General features: G+C 36.0%; 1 protein-coding gene across 15 annotated transcripts in view; it reads left to right on the top strand.

Moving 5' to 3' along the window:
• Positions 1-14,452, top strand: part of DLGAP2 (DLG associated protein 2) — a 455,535-nt gene that overhangs the window by 209,088 nt on the left and 231,995 nt on the right. For all 15 annotated transcript variants that reach the window (XM_032681606.1, XM_032681592.1, XM_032681591.1 and 12 more), the window contains one exon: positions 4,950-4,982. In XM_032681606.1, coding sequence (XP_032537497.1) covers positions 4,950-4,982 — 33 coding nt within the window. The remainder of the gene's footprint in view (positions 1-4,949; positions 4,983-14,452) is intronic.

Below are 14,452 nucleotides of genomic sequence, written 5' to 3'. Positions count from 1 at the left end.
GATACATGACAAAGAAATCACTCAGGTGTGTGAGTGTTTGCAAGAAGGAGCATCTTTGTTAAGTGCAACTGATTAGCAACGTACTATAAAGAAAATTCCTCCTGTGAAAGTATCATTATACTACTTTAGATGGACCAGATATGTAGAGACATAATCCTTCACTAGGAATTGTGCAAGGGAGAGGCTTAAAGGCAGGAGGACCCTGCAGAGAGACCTCCACAAATTAGAGGACTGGGCAATCACCAACCACATGAAATTTGACAAGGAAAAGTGGCAGATTCTGCACCTGAGATGGGGCAACCCTGAGTGTTCATACAGAATGGGAAATGAGATGCTGGGAAGCAGTGCCAGGAAAAGGGACCTGGGGGTCCTGATCAATGGGCAAGTTGAATCTGAGTCAGCAGTGCCATAGCAGCCAGGAGGGCAAACCCTGTCCTGGGGGCATCAGGCAAAGCATCTCCAGCTGGTCAAGGGAGGGGATTGTCCCGCTCTGCTCTGCACTGGGGTGGCCTCACCTTGAATATTGTGTGCAGTTTTAGGCACCACAATATAAGAAATGTATTAAGCTCTTAGAGAGTGTCCAAAGGAGGGCAACGAAGGGCCCTTGGTGAAGGGCCCTGAGGAGAAGCTGTATGAGGAGCAGCTGAAGTCAGTTGGTCTGTTCAGCCTGGAGGAGACCGAAGGTAGACTTTATCACACTCTACAACTTCCTCATGAGGGGAGGAGGAGGGGCAGCCACTTTTCTCTGTGGTGACCAATAACAGGACCCAAGGGAATGGTCTGAAGTTGTGTCAGGGGAAGTTTAGGTTGGATATTGGAAAAAGGTTCTTCACCCAGAGGTGGTTGGGTGCTGGAACAGGCTCCTCAGGGAAGTGGTCACAGCACCAAGCCTCACAGAGGTTAAGAAGTGTTTGGACAAGACTCTCAGGCACATGGTGTGACTCTTGGGGATGGGCCTGTGCAGGGCCAGCAGCTGAACTTGATGATCCTTGTGGATCCCTTCCAACTCAGCATATTCTGTGAAGTATCTTTGAAATGTGGTCTTTCTGTGCTCCTATTCCATCACAACATGCAGTATCTTAAGCACTTTTGACATTTAATCCAGCACAGATGTAGAGAAGTCACTTGTCTGAGGCTGAGATTTCACATATAGCACTGCTATAATTGGCGGGAGACTTGGGTCAGGGGACTGATCTTGCTAAGACTTAATTTATTAATTTATTTTTTTTTCTGAACAAATATGAATACCAAGTTGTATATGAGTGAATGTGAGGCATATGAGGCAATGTCTTCATTGCAAACAGGTAAAGTCCATGTTGGGCTATGCCAGGATGAGTAGGATGGGCAAGTTCAGGAGGTTTGTTGTTTCTTTCTGGTGCTGGTGGGGCTGCACCTGGAATACTGTGTTCAGTGGCTGTGGCTCCCTGCTTCTGCAAGCACAGGGAGAAACTGGAGTGAGTCTAGCAGAGGGCCCTCTGGTCAGAGTAGTTGAAAGAACTGGACTTATTTCGTCTGTTAGCGTGAAGATCCATAGTGGGTTACAGCTATTTGAAGGAGAGTTGCAGACAGGATGGAGCTAGAGTCATTTTGGCAGTGCTGAGTGATGTAACAAGGAAGAATGGCCACAAACTGCAGCCTGAGATGTTCAAATAGGGTCCAACAAGGCTGATGCAGCACTGGAGCAGGCTGCTTGTTGAGGTTGTGGAATCTCCATCCTTGGTGGCTTTCAGGACTTGACTATTAATCCACAGCTGAACTGAACTTTTGTTGGCAACAGCCCTGCTTTGCTCTCAGTGGGAGGCTGAGCTATATGACCTCCAGAGGTCACCTACAATGAACATTTCTCTTTTGCAGTGAATGTTATTATGAAGATGCAGTCTCAGACCTCTTAGCACATAAAAAAATGAATGTGTTCTTAAAAAAAAGTGATTTATTAATTTATCTCATGCTACATATTTTTCTAAGGCAGATTAGATGCCTGTTTCTTTCTGCTAATTGGTAATTTTTTTAAGACTACTTTAGATTTTGAACACTGATACTGAGACACTCAATCTTGGGTGAGATGCATGTAAGCCTAAAAAATGTAATTTCACTGGATGGAGTGGTAACTTTTTATACCACTGTCATGTCCTTCATTGCTATCATTTCTCCCCAGAAATGAAATTTAAATAGAAAACTTTTAAATTAGTACAGGTGCTTAGTATTGAGCTGCCTTGCAGAAAGACCTTTTCTAACAAGATACAGCAACTTCATTACAGAGAAAAGAACTTAAAATGAGTGTCAAGTCATAGCTTCTTTACAGAACTTTAAGATTTATGTATTTCTATATAATGTAAATCTACAAATAATTGAGTGCCATGTGTATGTTTTATGTGATTTTAGTTTTGGAAACTTAGGGCATGCAGTCTCTCAGCAATAACCATAGAACGTACAGATCTAAAGAGACTAGATAGAGAAATAATTATTTCTCTCTCACACACAGAGGCTTTGTGGAAAAGAGAGCTCTGTACAACCTCCTTGTCATGTTGTTCACATGCCTAGTAGCAGCGGTTGTGTTTTTGTTTGTCACTCAATCTGTATGTGTCAAGCACAACAAAAAGGGTATCTTGTTCTCCCCCACAGCGGCAAACTACAGTGGGGAAATTCTTAAACAGAGCCTTACTGGTGAATCATGCACATCCATAAAGTCTGCTTCTTACCAGTGTAGAAAGAGAGGTGCTGCTGTCAGTTTGAAATGATTCTTAGCCTCTGTAAGGCATACACTGATGAATTAAAACACCCACCCCCCCCATGAACTCTCCCCAGGTATGCTGAGATAGGGGAAGAAAAATCTGGGTTGCCCATGGAGATGGGACCTTAAAGAAACATCTGAAAGAATTCCAACAAAGCAGTGGTCTGGCAGGGATAGTGCTGACACTTCTCTAGCTTTTGTACAATTTTCTGGCACCAGTCGTAGCTGCAAGCCCTTATTTTGCAGGTAGACTATCTAGCCTGCTGCAGACTTGCAATATTGGCACTAATTTTTGTTTATGGCAAAAAAGAGGGAAGCTAGTAATTTGTACTCTTGAGTGGGGAGTTTTGGAAGATGGTGTTTTGAGCTGCAAAAAATGTCAGGCAGACTCTTTGGATTGTAACGAACCAGTGAAGCAGTTGTTAGCAGAACACAGACGATCAGAAAAAAGTCAGAAGTTCAGAAACCAAGTCTTGGCTTGTTCTTCCTTATCAATCAGGATAATAAACTTCACACAGGCAGGCAGGCAGCCCATCTCAGTAAAACCTCAGAAAGTCTTTGAATTAAAAGTGAAAATAAGATCTTCTGAGATGCTTCCTCTGCATCACCGGCTTGTGCATTTTTTCAGCAATAAAAGAAACTGGCCTGAGTTACCAGAGACCAGGCTTTTTATACTTTTCGTTGGAGGTTTTCTCATGTCTGATGTTAGGGTGTTGTTTTCAGTTTGTCAGATCTGCTGGAGCATTAGTGAGTTGTTATCAATACACTGTTCAGTGACAAGTTTCATGGTGCTGCACTGCATCGAATTTAATTCCTCATGCAACTTTATGCTGTTCTAGGAGTTGTGATCCACCTATCAGCAGCAGAGCTGCCTGGATAAGCTTATTTTTCCTCATTCTTTTCCCTCGTGCACGCTACAGCGTCTAGCAGTAGTAAAACCACAATGATTAACGTGTTTAAAATAAATGAAAGATGTAGGGTCAAGTGCCATTACAACAGTGGGCTGCTATGAGACAGCTTCTTATCTGTATGGAGAAAGTACTTCTAAATAACTGTCAGTGTCACAGCAGCGCTATAAAGGTCAGTCTGTTCAGTGCATGTGTTTCGTATTCTATTTTTCTGGCTTTTTTTGCCTTTGAGTCAAGATCACAGCTAAAGTCCAATCTTCTATTAGTTATTCAAGATGGAGATAATTTCAACAAGCTTTTGTACTGGATTTTTATATACCAGGCGTGTTAAACTGCTTTTTGTAGTAATTGTATATAAAAATATATACATGCACATGTGTGTGTGTGAGCCTGCATATATATATATATATATATATTTGCTTCAGCTGTTAGAGATGTCATTTTTCAGCTGAGTGTTAAAATGGAGATTTCAGAGATTTGTGATTTAAAATATACTGTGCTTTCTTGTTCTAGTAGGACTTTTACAAGTATATCAGAATTATCTGCCAACACGATAACATTCCCTGTGATTTCAATTGATTCGGGTATTTGGATTCTAAACAAGAGCTTTCTTCTACAGCTTGATACTAACTCCTGAAGCAGCTTGGGTTTAAGAGATACTTCAAAATATTTCCTCTATGTGTGTATATATTTGTACATTATGCAAAATAATTTTTAAAACAGCCATCTCTAAACAGTAGTGTGTGGATAAAATAGTAATTGCACATTAAGAGATTGTCTGTTTGTTATGATGGAATTTTATTTCCTTCATTTCTACACTTGAATATTTTGCAGAGTATAACTGCATATTTACATGACTGTTTGACTTTTCTGGCCTGCGAGGACTTGGGATTCTTTTATGGGAAGGGAATATATCAACTCTGTCACTATTACTGTTTGCTACCTCCAAAAATAAAATATTAGGAGGCTTAAACTTTTATTCGAGTGACTGTTGTCATTGCAGTATGGTGTATATGAAAATACAAAAAAGTCACGTGGAACTAAAATGTCCTGATACACGAAGGCATTCAGCTGCAGTTTCTGAAGGTGATAATTATATAAATGTAACTAAAGTTTTATATAGTTCTGTTTTAAAATTCTTCCTGCAGAAACTCTTTTTTGAAGATTATTTTGCAACCGTTAAGAAATGTGTGCTGAAAATAGAATTGCATTTTTCATGCTAACTTTGAGTTCTCTGAGTTTTGTTATATTTGGATATAATTGTGACATCTTAAAATAAAGAAATTATAATTTTTTATTTTTCTTTGCAGAGTCACAGTGTACACTCTGTGGGGAGCCTGAAGGTGAGTGTGTTTTTACACTAATGTTTTTCAAAGCAGCTAGAGGTGAACACTTGTCCCAACACACATGTACAATAGATTGGAAATATTATGTGAATAATGAAAAACAAGGAAAGACATTCTTCCCATGGTTAGATACAAAAAATGAATTGAATTAAGCTGAGAAAAGCACAGTACATGCTCCAGGCAGGAAATACCTTAAAGGGCAAATATTCTATTAGAGCAAAAATTGAAATATTTATTTCTTATTCTTTTGAGTGTTTGTTAAATTAATTTTGGGGTACGAGAGAGTGCAAAGACAGTTTTAAGGACATCAGTTTGAGGATGGAAAACAAAGATAATGGACATAAAAAAATGTTTTTAGATTTGATATTACATTTACAGAGAGGCTAACACATTTCAGCAGGTGAAGTAAATTAATACTACTTCTCAAATTAAGATAATTAAGCAATAACTTATGCAGTACAAATATATACCCACATGACAGTATTTGGTGATTTGTTTTGTTTGGTTTTTTCCCAAGTGACTAATTAAATGCCAAGGTGCGACCCACAATTTACCTAAATGAACGCTGAAACAATGAGATTACGATTTTTAAAGCAGCCTATTTTTGAGGAAAATATCTCTTATTTATTTATTTATTAACATTGGTGCTGTTATAAAGAAAAGGTCGAAAGGCTGACCTTAGTTTCAAATCAACTTGGAGTCTTTCTAAGAAACAGAGTTCTAAATAGCAAATGTAAATGCTGGAGCAAAGTATATTAACTAAAAAATAAAATATTAGGTACTAGGCTGTTCCCAAACACATTCAGCTTTATATCTGAAAAAAAAAAAAAAATAAGCTTCTAATGTTTTATAAATTTAGGAGAGATGAGTTATTAGAAGAGGAAGCCTGGAAGTGGAAGGCTTTGAGACCTTGCATCTAATGAAATAACTCAGTAAATTAAATATTAATTATCTGCTTCTCCCTTGTTATCTACTGAGAAATAATTGTTTTAGACAAATTTTTTTACTGCATTCTGATTTAGAAATTTTTTTGACTGCATTCCTTTAATAAACCTCAAAAAATATGATTTTCCTCTGCAACATTTTATAAATTTTGCTATGGTTTCATAGTAGAATAAGACAAGGGAAGAACTAAAAAATCAAGTTTTTGTGGTGTTCTATGTGGAATTTCTGACTTCTCTTTAGCCTTCTTCAGAAGTTTTACATTGTGTAGATTGCATTTTTTGTATCTGAGGAAAGTTCGGAGAATATCAGTTAATGTTAGATACTGTTTGCCTCCTTTTCCCCCTTCTCCTTTTCAGAAGCAAAATCAAAGTTCACTAAGTACATTAATGCACTTTAGTATATTAAGATGAATTTGCAAAATTGTAGGACAGACACGCCACAGTGTAGACCTCCTGTATTAATTTCCAAAGTGGAGAGACTCATTCAAGAGCAGAGACTCAATCAAGAAATAGTAGATGTGAGGAAGTCTCCCTGGCTTGGGAGAGAAGACAATGCTTCACATCTTACCTCTTCTGAGTTCCTCTGCCATTTCTTGAAAAAACCTGCAGGCAGCTAGGGTTGAGTTTCTGATCATCTTCTGCCTTCTGTAAGAGAGATGGCAGAATGGAAGTGTTTTGCAAGCCACATATTCTGATTATCAAATTGGTCATCTGCAGTCTCACTGCTCTTATTAAGGTTCATCCTTTCTCTGACCATCACTCCCCCTTCAAAACCAGCAGTTTTGTTCTGGATTACGAGTGTATCCAAGTGTAATAGCAAATGACTGTGTAAAACAGAGCTCTTCACTTGGGGCCCTTTGATAAGTTTTTAGCAGTAAATGCTGCACTGTAGGAAACAAATGTGTTTATCTGCATATGTGATAGTGCACAGGTATGGGCAACGTGGGTCCATATTTTATAAAGTGAAAAATACCAGATTTGGAAGCAAGTATGAGTATGAGGGTACAGATTTCTCATTTCAGTGTTTTTCCTGGGGAACTTGTGGTTCCACAGGCAATGTGTCATGTGTCTTCCTTTGCATCCCATCTAAAGAGAATGATGGACAACAGGTGACAACAGCCACCTTCGTAGAAGTGATCTGCAGTTGACAGATTGTGTTGTCCTGTTAAACATCATAGGGTTGTTCTTCTTTGCTTTATTCCTACTCAGATTTTAAGTGAGGACAGCATGTTATAGACAAGTGTCTAGCTCAGTCTTTGTGACAGCCAAAATACTCTGTTAGAAAGACTGGAGGAGTCACGAGAAGTTTCAGTTATCCCTATTAATCCTCTAGCAGATGTTTCTGTTCTTTCTAAATCTTTGTATCTATTCACAGGTTTTGAAAGGATTATATTATCAAATATAATTTTCTATGTTACCAAAGCAGAAAACAAGTCATTTTGATGGCAGCTAAGACTTCAGTAGACTATTCTGTCTTCTCAAAGCCTATGCAAAGGGAAGCTTTTCTTCCAGGCATTTTTAATATCCTTCACAACTCCAGAAGTGATTTACTCTTTCTATAATTTCTCCAGGTAGTTCAGATTCTTCTTCAGTGTCTCAGATCTCTTTTGGGCTGTGGTATGCACCAACAGTTTGAATTAAGATGCCCATTATTTTTTACCAGTAACTGGCACAAGAAGTGGTTGGTGGGTTCAAGCTTGTGGTAGCAAACTTAGAATAGTGACTCTCCAATAAGTAGTAAAATAAACGTGAGACCTATTTCTTAATATATCTCACATTGCACATTGGGGTTTTTTTTCCAAACTTATTTTGTTAAGTTAAACAGTTAGTAGTTCATACAACCAATGCATAGATACTGCATGAGTTCAAGTGTCAAAAGATTGAGAAAGTTCTGACAATTGTATTTTATCTGATAAATCCAACTGTCAGAAGATTAAGATTTAGATTTTCAAGCTAAGATGCAAAAATAATTTTGTATAAAATTATTATATGTAAGTAAATTTGTGTAAAATTTTAACAAAGTTACAAGAATGCTAGATAATGTCACTCATTTACCCATACAGAAGTTTATGCCAATTAATTGGAGAAGGGATTTTAATATGATTAATAGTGGAGGAAGGGTTTAATTTTTTTTTAATTTTATTTTCATTTAGTAAAAGAAGTTCGAAATGCTCTGAAAGAAAAACAAATTGTACAGTTTAATTCTTTGCTCACAGGATGCATAAAATAGAATTTGGGAAATATAAGAAATATAAATAAATAATTTACAGTAACAACAAAAAGCTCATATTTTCCTTGATGAAAAAAATGCCTTTTTCAGCTATGTCAGTGTTGGAGTGTTGTATTTATTTCAGGTACTATCAGCTTTGCCACCCTCTGTGCTGTGTTTAGTACTAGGGTGTTGGAGTTTGTGGGGGAAATAAGCCTGGGGTTTTGCTTTGTTTTGTTGGTCTGTTTTATTTTTGTTTTGTTTTTATTTTTTGTGGGTTTTTTAATAAAGAATCTGGAGAGTAGGTAGTTCAGAAAAAAATACCTTAAGCTTGGCAATATGTCTTAATATTGATGATGTTCCATCTGTGTAGTTCTGGCTCTGAATATAAACATTTCCCAGGGTATCTAGTTGAAAACTATTACAGGCATATTAATAACTCCAGAGAATTTTCCTAATCTTCATTTTACTAATCTTAACATTTAGTAATCCACACTGAGAACTGACAGTTTTTCCACTATTAGCAATGACTTTCAAGAGTCCTATAGTCTTAACTTTTTTATACTTCTGCTGTATTTACTAGACCGACAATTATCAGTAATAAAATTAAAATTGTCTAAGGAAGCAAAGTACATTTCTCAACACATAATCCTGAAATTTTTAAGGAAACAATAACAGATCATAAAATCTACTTTGTCTAATTTTAATATTTCTCCTTTTCTTGCTAATTATTTAGAAAAATAAATCACGGTTGCTTCTTCAAATAAGAAAGTTTGTTATTCTGTATATATATAACTGAAATGCTTGAATAGATTATGGTTCCTGCTATCAACATAATAATAATTTGTAATTATTGCTTGAAGTGATTGACATAACACTCACTATTCAGTTATGTACGAAAAATTTTATGTAAGTACGGGGTCAAGGTCTTTGATCTTTCTGCTTTGATCTATTTGTACACCAATACATTGGTTTTCAGGAACACTCACATCCATGTGCCTGTGTAAACTTCCTTGCTAACATTTAAATAACAGGTTATGGTAAAATTACTGGTAGTATGAACCTTCCTCCTGATCTAAGTGTCATTAATGAACTTTATTTTTAGCAATTTAGCTACTGCTTTCAAAGTGAAGTGATTTGATATTTCATCTTCATGAAAATGTTTTCAAGTTTCATAGAAACATGCTATCATTTACCATTGTGTAATCTGTAAATATTGAACTTTTTTTACAAAAATGTGTAATTCAGTTACACTACATGTTTTTAAAAATTACATACAAAATGTGGAGATTGCATGAACCTAAATATCTTTAAATCTCTTTCTCTCCAAGCTAATATGTGGGATTCTACTCATTAATTTCTTTAAGATACCAACTTATAGTATAGTCACAATGTGCATTATTCTTGAATTGTGCTGAGTTTTAAATAAAGTGAAGAGTTGAGATGTGTATCCTGATTTTTATGAAAAAGTTACAGTATTTTTTTATTCAAATTATATTGAACTGTATCTTCACATTACCTGCTTTCGGGCAGACAGCAAAAGTTGTCTACAGTATTTCTGGTAAAGATTTTGTTGCTGAGAAAGCTCTCAGTGTCTAGTCATACTTGAAATATTTGAAGGTTCAGTTTTGAACTCATCTATAGTTTATATTTGTATAGTTTGCAAATTTATATAGGATATGAGTAAAATGAATACTTTTGTCTGTAACCAGTAATAAAGCTGCCCATTTTATGTAGTTGTACTGAATAGAGAATGGTATATTTAAAGGGCTAGGACCTATGTAAGCTGAGGGTGAGGTATGGTGATAGTAATTTTGGTACGTTTCTTTTACAGAATATCTTGTGATAATTTAAGATAAAAGTCTTTAAAGAAAAAAATCACATTTTATTTTAAGAAAATACTTTTTTAAAAACGTGTTTACAGGCCTTCACCTCTCATTTATATTTTGAATAAATTAAGTAAATTCTTCAGCTGTTTTTATTTCTCATATGTGCAGGAAACAACTGTACTCAAAACTACATTGTTATTCTTGGTTTTTTCATTTACTGATCCACTCTTGCGACTTGTGCAAACCAAAAAATAATAAAAAAACCCCAAACCTAATTTAAATTGAACAAACAGGATGTAATCCCAAATGCAGAAGCTGTTCTTTGTACATTAATTTTACATTGTTGTGATTAAAAAAAACAAACATACAAAACGAAAGACAAGGACCATGTCATCTCTTTCGCTTCAATATAAATAAATAAATTAAAAGCCAATTTGACCCTGAGATCAGTTGGTTAGAGCCTGATGCCAGTAATGCCAAGGTTGTGGGGTTGGTCTCTGTGGGGACCACTCACTTAAGGGTTGGACTTGATGATCCTTGCGGGTCCCTTCCAACTCAGAATATCCTGTGATTTCAGGGAATGAGGGAAGAAGAGTTGGACTCAAAGGCTATAGTCAGAATACACTTAATGTTTCATGCAGCATCAGAAATGTGAATATTTCCTTTGCCAGTAGTGAATGAAGGTGCACATGTAATTTAGTCCTTCAGGGGACTAAATAGTCCTCAGGACTTCAGTATTTGCTGGAGCAGAGAACAATGTAAGTAAGGTTCGTGCAGCCTAGAAGATCCTATTTTAAATTAACCTTTGCATAGAAGTAGATATGTATAAATACACAATTCTTTCTTCCATTTTTCTTCTTTTGCTAACTGTTTAGCACGTTTTCATATTCAGTGAAATGTCCTGTTTTGAATAGTTCATATACCTCAGGTTTGTCTGCTGAATGTTAATTTCTGGAGGAGCACCCTTCTCTTAAAGATATTATTTTAGAAGTATGTATCATAAATGAAACCATTTCTTTTATAATGTGAGCGGTCTGTGCTTTCCCTTAGCTTCTAATTTTCATGCTCTGCAATGCTTAGGGTTTGTGTATTCATTCAACTGTAATACTGCTTTGTATGTATATGAAGCAGATCTCTTTATGTTTAACAGTAATTTCTCCAGAATATTACCTACAGCTTCTAGCATACTTTATGTTTTAGAAACATACTTCTTCACCTTTGTAGGATAAGAAACGTTATGGATTCCTACCAAAACATACAGATTTATTGAAAAAAAAAAAAAGTTACATTTCAACATTCATTCCTTATTTAATTTACTATGGATTTGAGCCAGTAAAGCTGAAATGGCTGATCTTATGGGTCAGTTTTAAGTTCTACAGTGTATAGCTTGAGGTGGACAGTTTGCAGGCTTGATTTGACTTTCACCATATCACTTCCTGGACCTGTCCCTTAGTCCCAGGCTCAGAGCAGACTCAGATGGTCAGCCTGGCCTCTGCAGACACCTGCTTATAAGGAAACCTAGGCCTACCCTAGCTTGCAGCTCTAAATCTAACAGGAGCCATGTGTCACTGTCAGTATCTGTCTGCTTCTAGGAAAAGGTGAAGCTAATTCTAGATGTAAAGCTGAACACCAGTGAGATGCAAAATGCTGTACAGCATCACCGTATCTTCCGTAAGCAAGTTTAAGTTATTGCTTCTTGATCAGCGTTTAACTCTTCTGCGTAGAGAGAGAGTTTTAAGAAAATCTGTTGTAAGGTTTGGGAAGCACAGCTGTAACAGAAAGCAAAGAAAACCTTCCTTTCTTATCACCACACACCATGACCTTCAAGACTGAATATTTCCAATCCATCTTCTGAACCCCATGCACAAATAAATTACATGATTATTATTGAACACATGTACACATTTCATTCTGACTGAGCAAAACATGAATGATTTTTACTTCTATTCTAGATCATCAATCTGAAAAGGTTAAGAAACAATGCAATAGCAAAAGGAATGCTTTTTTGAAGCCAAAACCTGCATTAATTTAAAATAGATTTCCGTACAGGAGGAACGCTGACTTCTCCTAGAGTGTACATTTGCATAAATCTTAGATAACTTCTGGCAACATTCACCTCAACAATTTATGAAAATCCTGAGCTCTTACTTTGTGCAGAGCTACAATTGGTATTAGTGGAAATATTATGTAGAAAAAGAGCTAGGACTTTCACACCAAAGAACTTCAAGCAGAATGCTTTAAATTTCTATACCTGCTGATTATTTTCCATCCGCTATCATCACAATTTTAGTCACTGGAATCTTATAAAATATTAAAGCCGACATTTTTCTGTATTAATATATGATACAGAAATAACTTTGAATATGTAGTTGAAAATACTTTTTCATATCTGCTGACTGACCATGAAAATGAAAAGTATGATGGCAGCAACTGTGTTAATAGCAATTAGCTTGTGCAGCGGAATGTTTAGCAAGCTCTTCAGTGCTGATCTCTGAAAAATATATTTCAGAAAAATCTTGACATGGTATTATTCCAGGCACTTGAAGAATTGACTTTAAGGTGCATAAAGAGGCAGAATGTGCCACAGTGTCGTTCTTAACCCCAGAGCTAGTTTGCCAGGTTTTAACTGCATACAATGTAACAGAAACTTGGGTTAGTATGTTCTTTTCCCATAACTTATTTTTCTCAGTGGTACAAGTGGAGTAGCACTGTATGCCTCAGCATGCTTAGCAAAACAAGTAGAGTAAGCTGTTATTTTAATGTTACACAAGGGTCATAGCTCAGTCTTTATTTGTTTTACTTAAGGTACCTCATGAAAAGATAATGAAACAAATGTATTCTGCCAGATATAGGACTTCATACATGGTCCGACTAGTTACTTGGAAGAAAAAGAGTTAATAATTTTTTTCACTATTTAGAATGGACTCATTGTTTAATTAGAAACTTTGAATGTTGAACTTGTTTTCCAAAATGTCCATTATTAGCCTTCTTTATGATATGGACTAATTATTAAAACATAGAAATGATTTCTCTTTCAGCATATGTGGATACAGTGACCTCTTGGGGATTTTAGCTTGTGTTTAATTTTTGTTATGCCCATTACATTTCTTGTTTGTCAACTATATCATGATAGTGTCCTTTTTAAGAACTAAATGTCTATGCAAATCAGACGTTCTGAAAAGAAACTTCTAAAAGTGTTGAAATAATTCCATCTCTTTGTGCTTTAACAAGAGGATCCAAAACTAGTGATGGAACATTCCTTTTGTAGATTATTGTAAGTTATGGATTTAATGAACTAAATAAGTCTTTAAGGTAATGCCATGAGTGGCACCATGGAGATTTTATTTTCACCTTTTCCTCAGTAACCTTCAGTTCATCATATTGATATAGAAGAAAATTAATTCCCTTACTGATGGAGAACATGTGAGTGTTTTCTTACTGTCTTTTTTTTCCTTTGTATTTACTCTATATAAACTACTTTAAAAATAGTTTTGTGCTAGACATAGTGATTTTCGCTTTTCTGGTGTTGAAGCATCTAATTAAGTGATTGTTTAACGACTGCAATATTTGCCTTGTATCACTGAAACAACAGGGATATTTCTGAAGCTAAGCCAAAATATTCTCCTTTATTTTGCCTATGTTAGCAGGCTAGACACTTTATGATCCATTCAGTTCAAATTCTGGCCTTTTCTTCTGCTAGCTAAATCTAACTCTAATATCATAAGGTTTACATCTGTGCTATGTTTTCTAGCTAGCCAGTTGCTGAGAGTTTAAACCCAGCTTGGGAAGGGGTTACTTGGAATGATTTATTTCATGTTGTAAAAGCACTCAGATAAAAGAACATGTTGTGACTGCCTCTGTTATGAGAAATTCTTTGGAGCCATCAATGTATAATTTAGGAATTCTGCTAGATAACAAAGGTTCTCTGCCTGAAAAGGTTGAGTCTGAGTGCACTTTGTTTTGAATATGGGGCTTTTTTATGCTCTCTATATGAATGTCTTCATATTAATCTAAAACCTAAAAAAGGTAACAGGAAAAATTCTTACTTCAGACAGAAGACTATCAATGTAGGGTTTCTAAGTTTCAACAACCACAGATATAATTGCAGCTCCCACAAGACATATAGCCAAGGGCAAACTAAGCTTTCAAGGCTGAATTCTGGATATTTGGTAAATAAACGACAGATTCACTGACTGATGGAGGATTTCAGGTAGCCAAGAGATCAAATTCCACTTAACAAAGGAGAAGCCAGTGTTGTGGAAGTTTTCGATGGTGAAGCTTACAGAAGAGCAGAATTGGAAAAACATAAAGAGGATAGTGATAGTCAAGAGCAGCAAGGAACAAAACAAGTTTGTTATTTTTATGACACAGTGTAGCTGCTTTTCTTGTGGTGGATCATGACTTAAGTCACAATAAGCTAAATGTGATTTATTTGCAGAATCTTTATAAATCTAATTTCTTTGTTAGCATTCAATGTCTTTAACC

The sequence above is a fragment of the Chiroxiphia lanceolata genome, chromosome 3 (genome assembly GCF_009829145.1).
Source record: "Chiroxiphia lanceolata isolate bChiLan1 chromosome 3, bChiLan1.pri, whole genome shotgun sequence".
NCBI classification, from domain to species: domain Eukaryota; kingdom Metazoa; phylum Chordata; class Aves; order Passeriformes; family Pipridae; genus Chiroxiphia; species Chiroxiphia lanceolata.
This window is presented reverse-complemented; position numbering and strand designations above follow the sequence as displayed.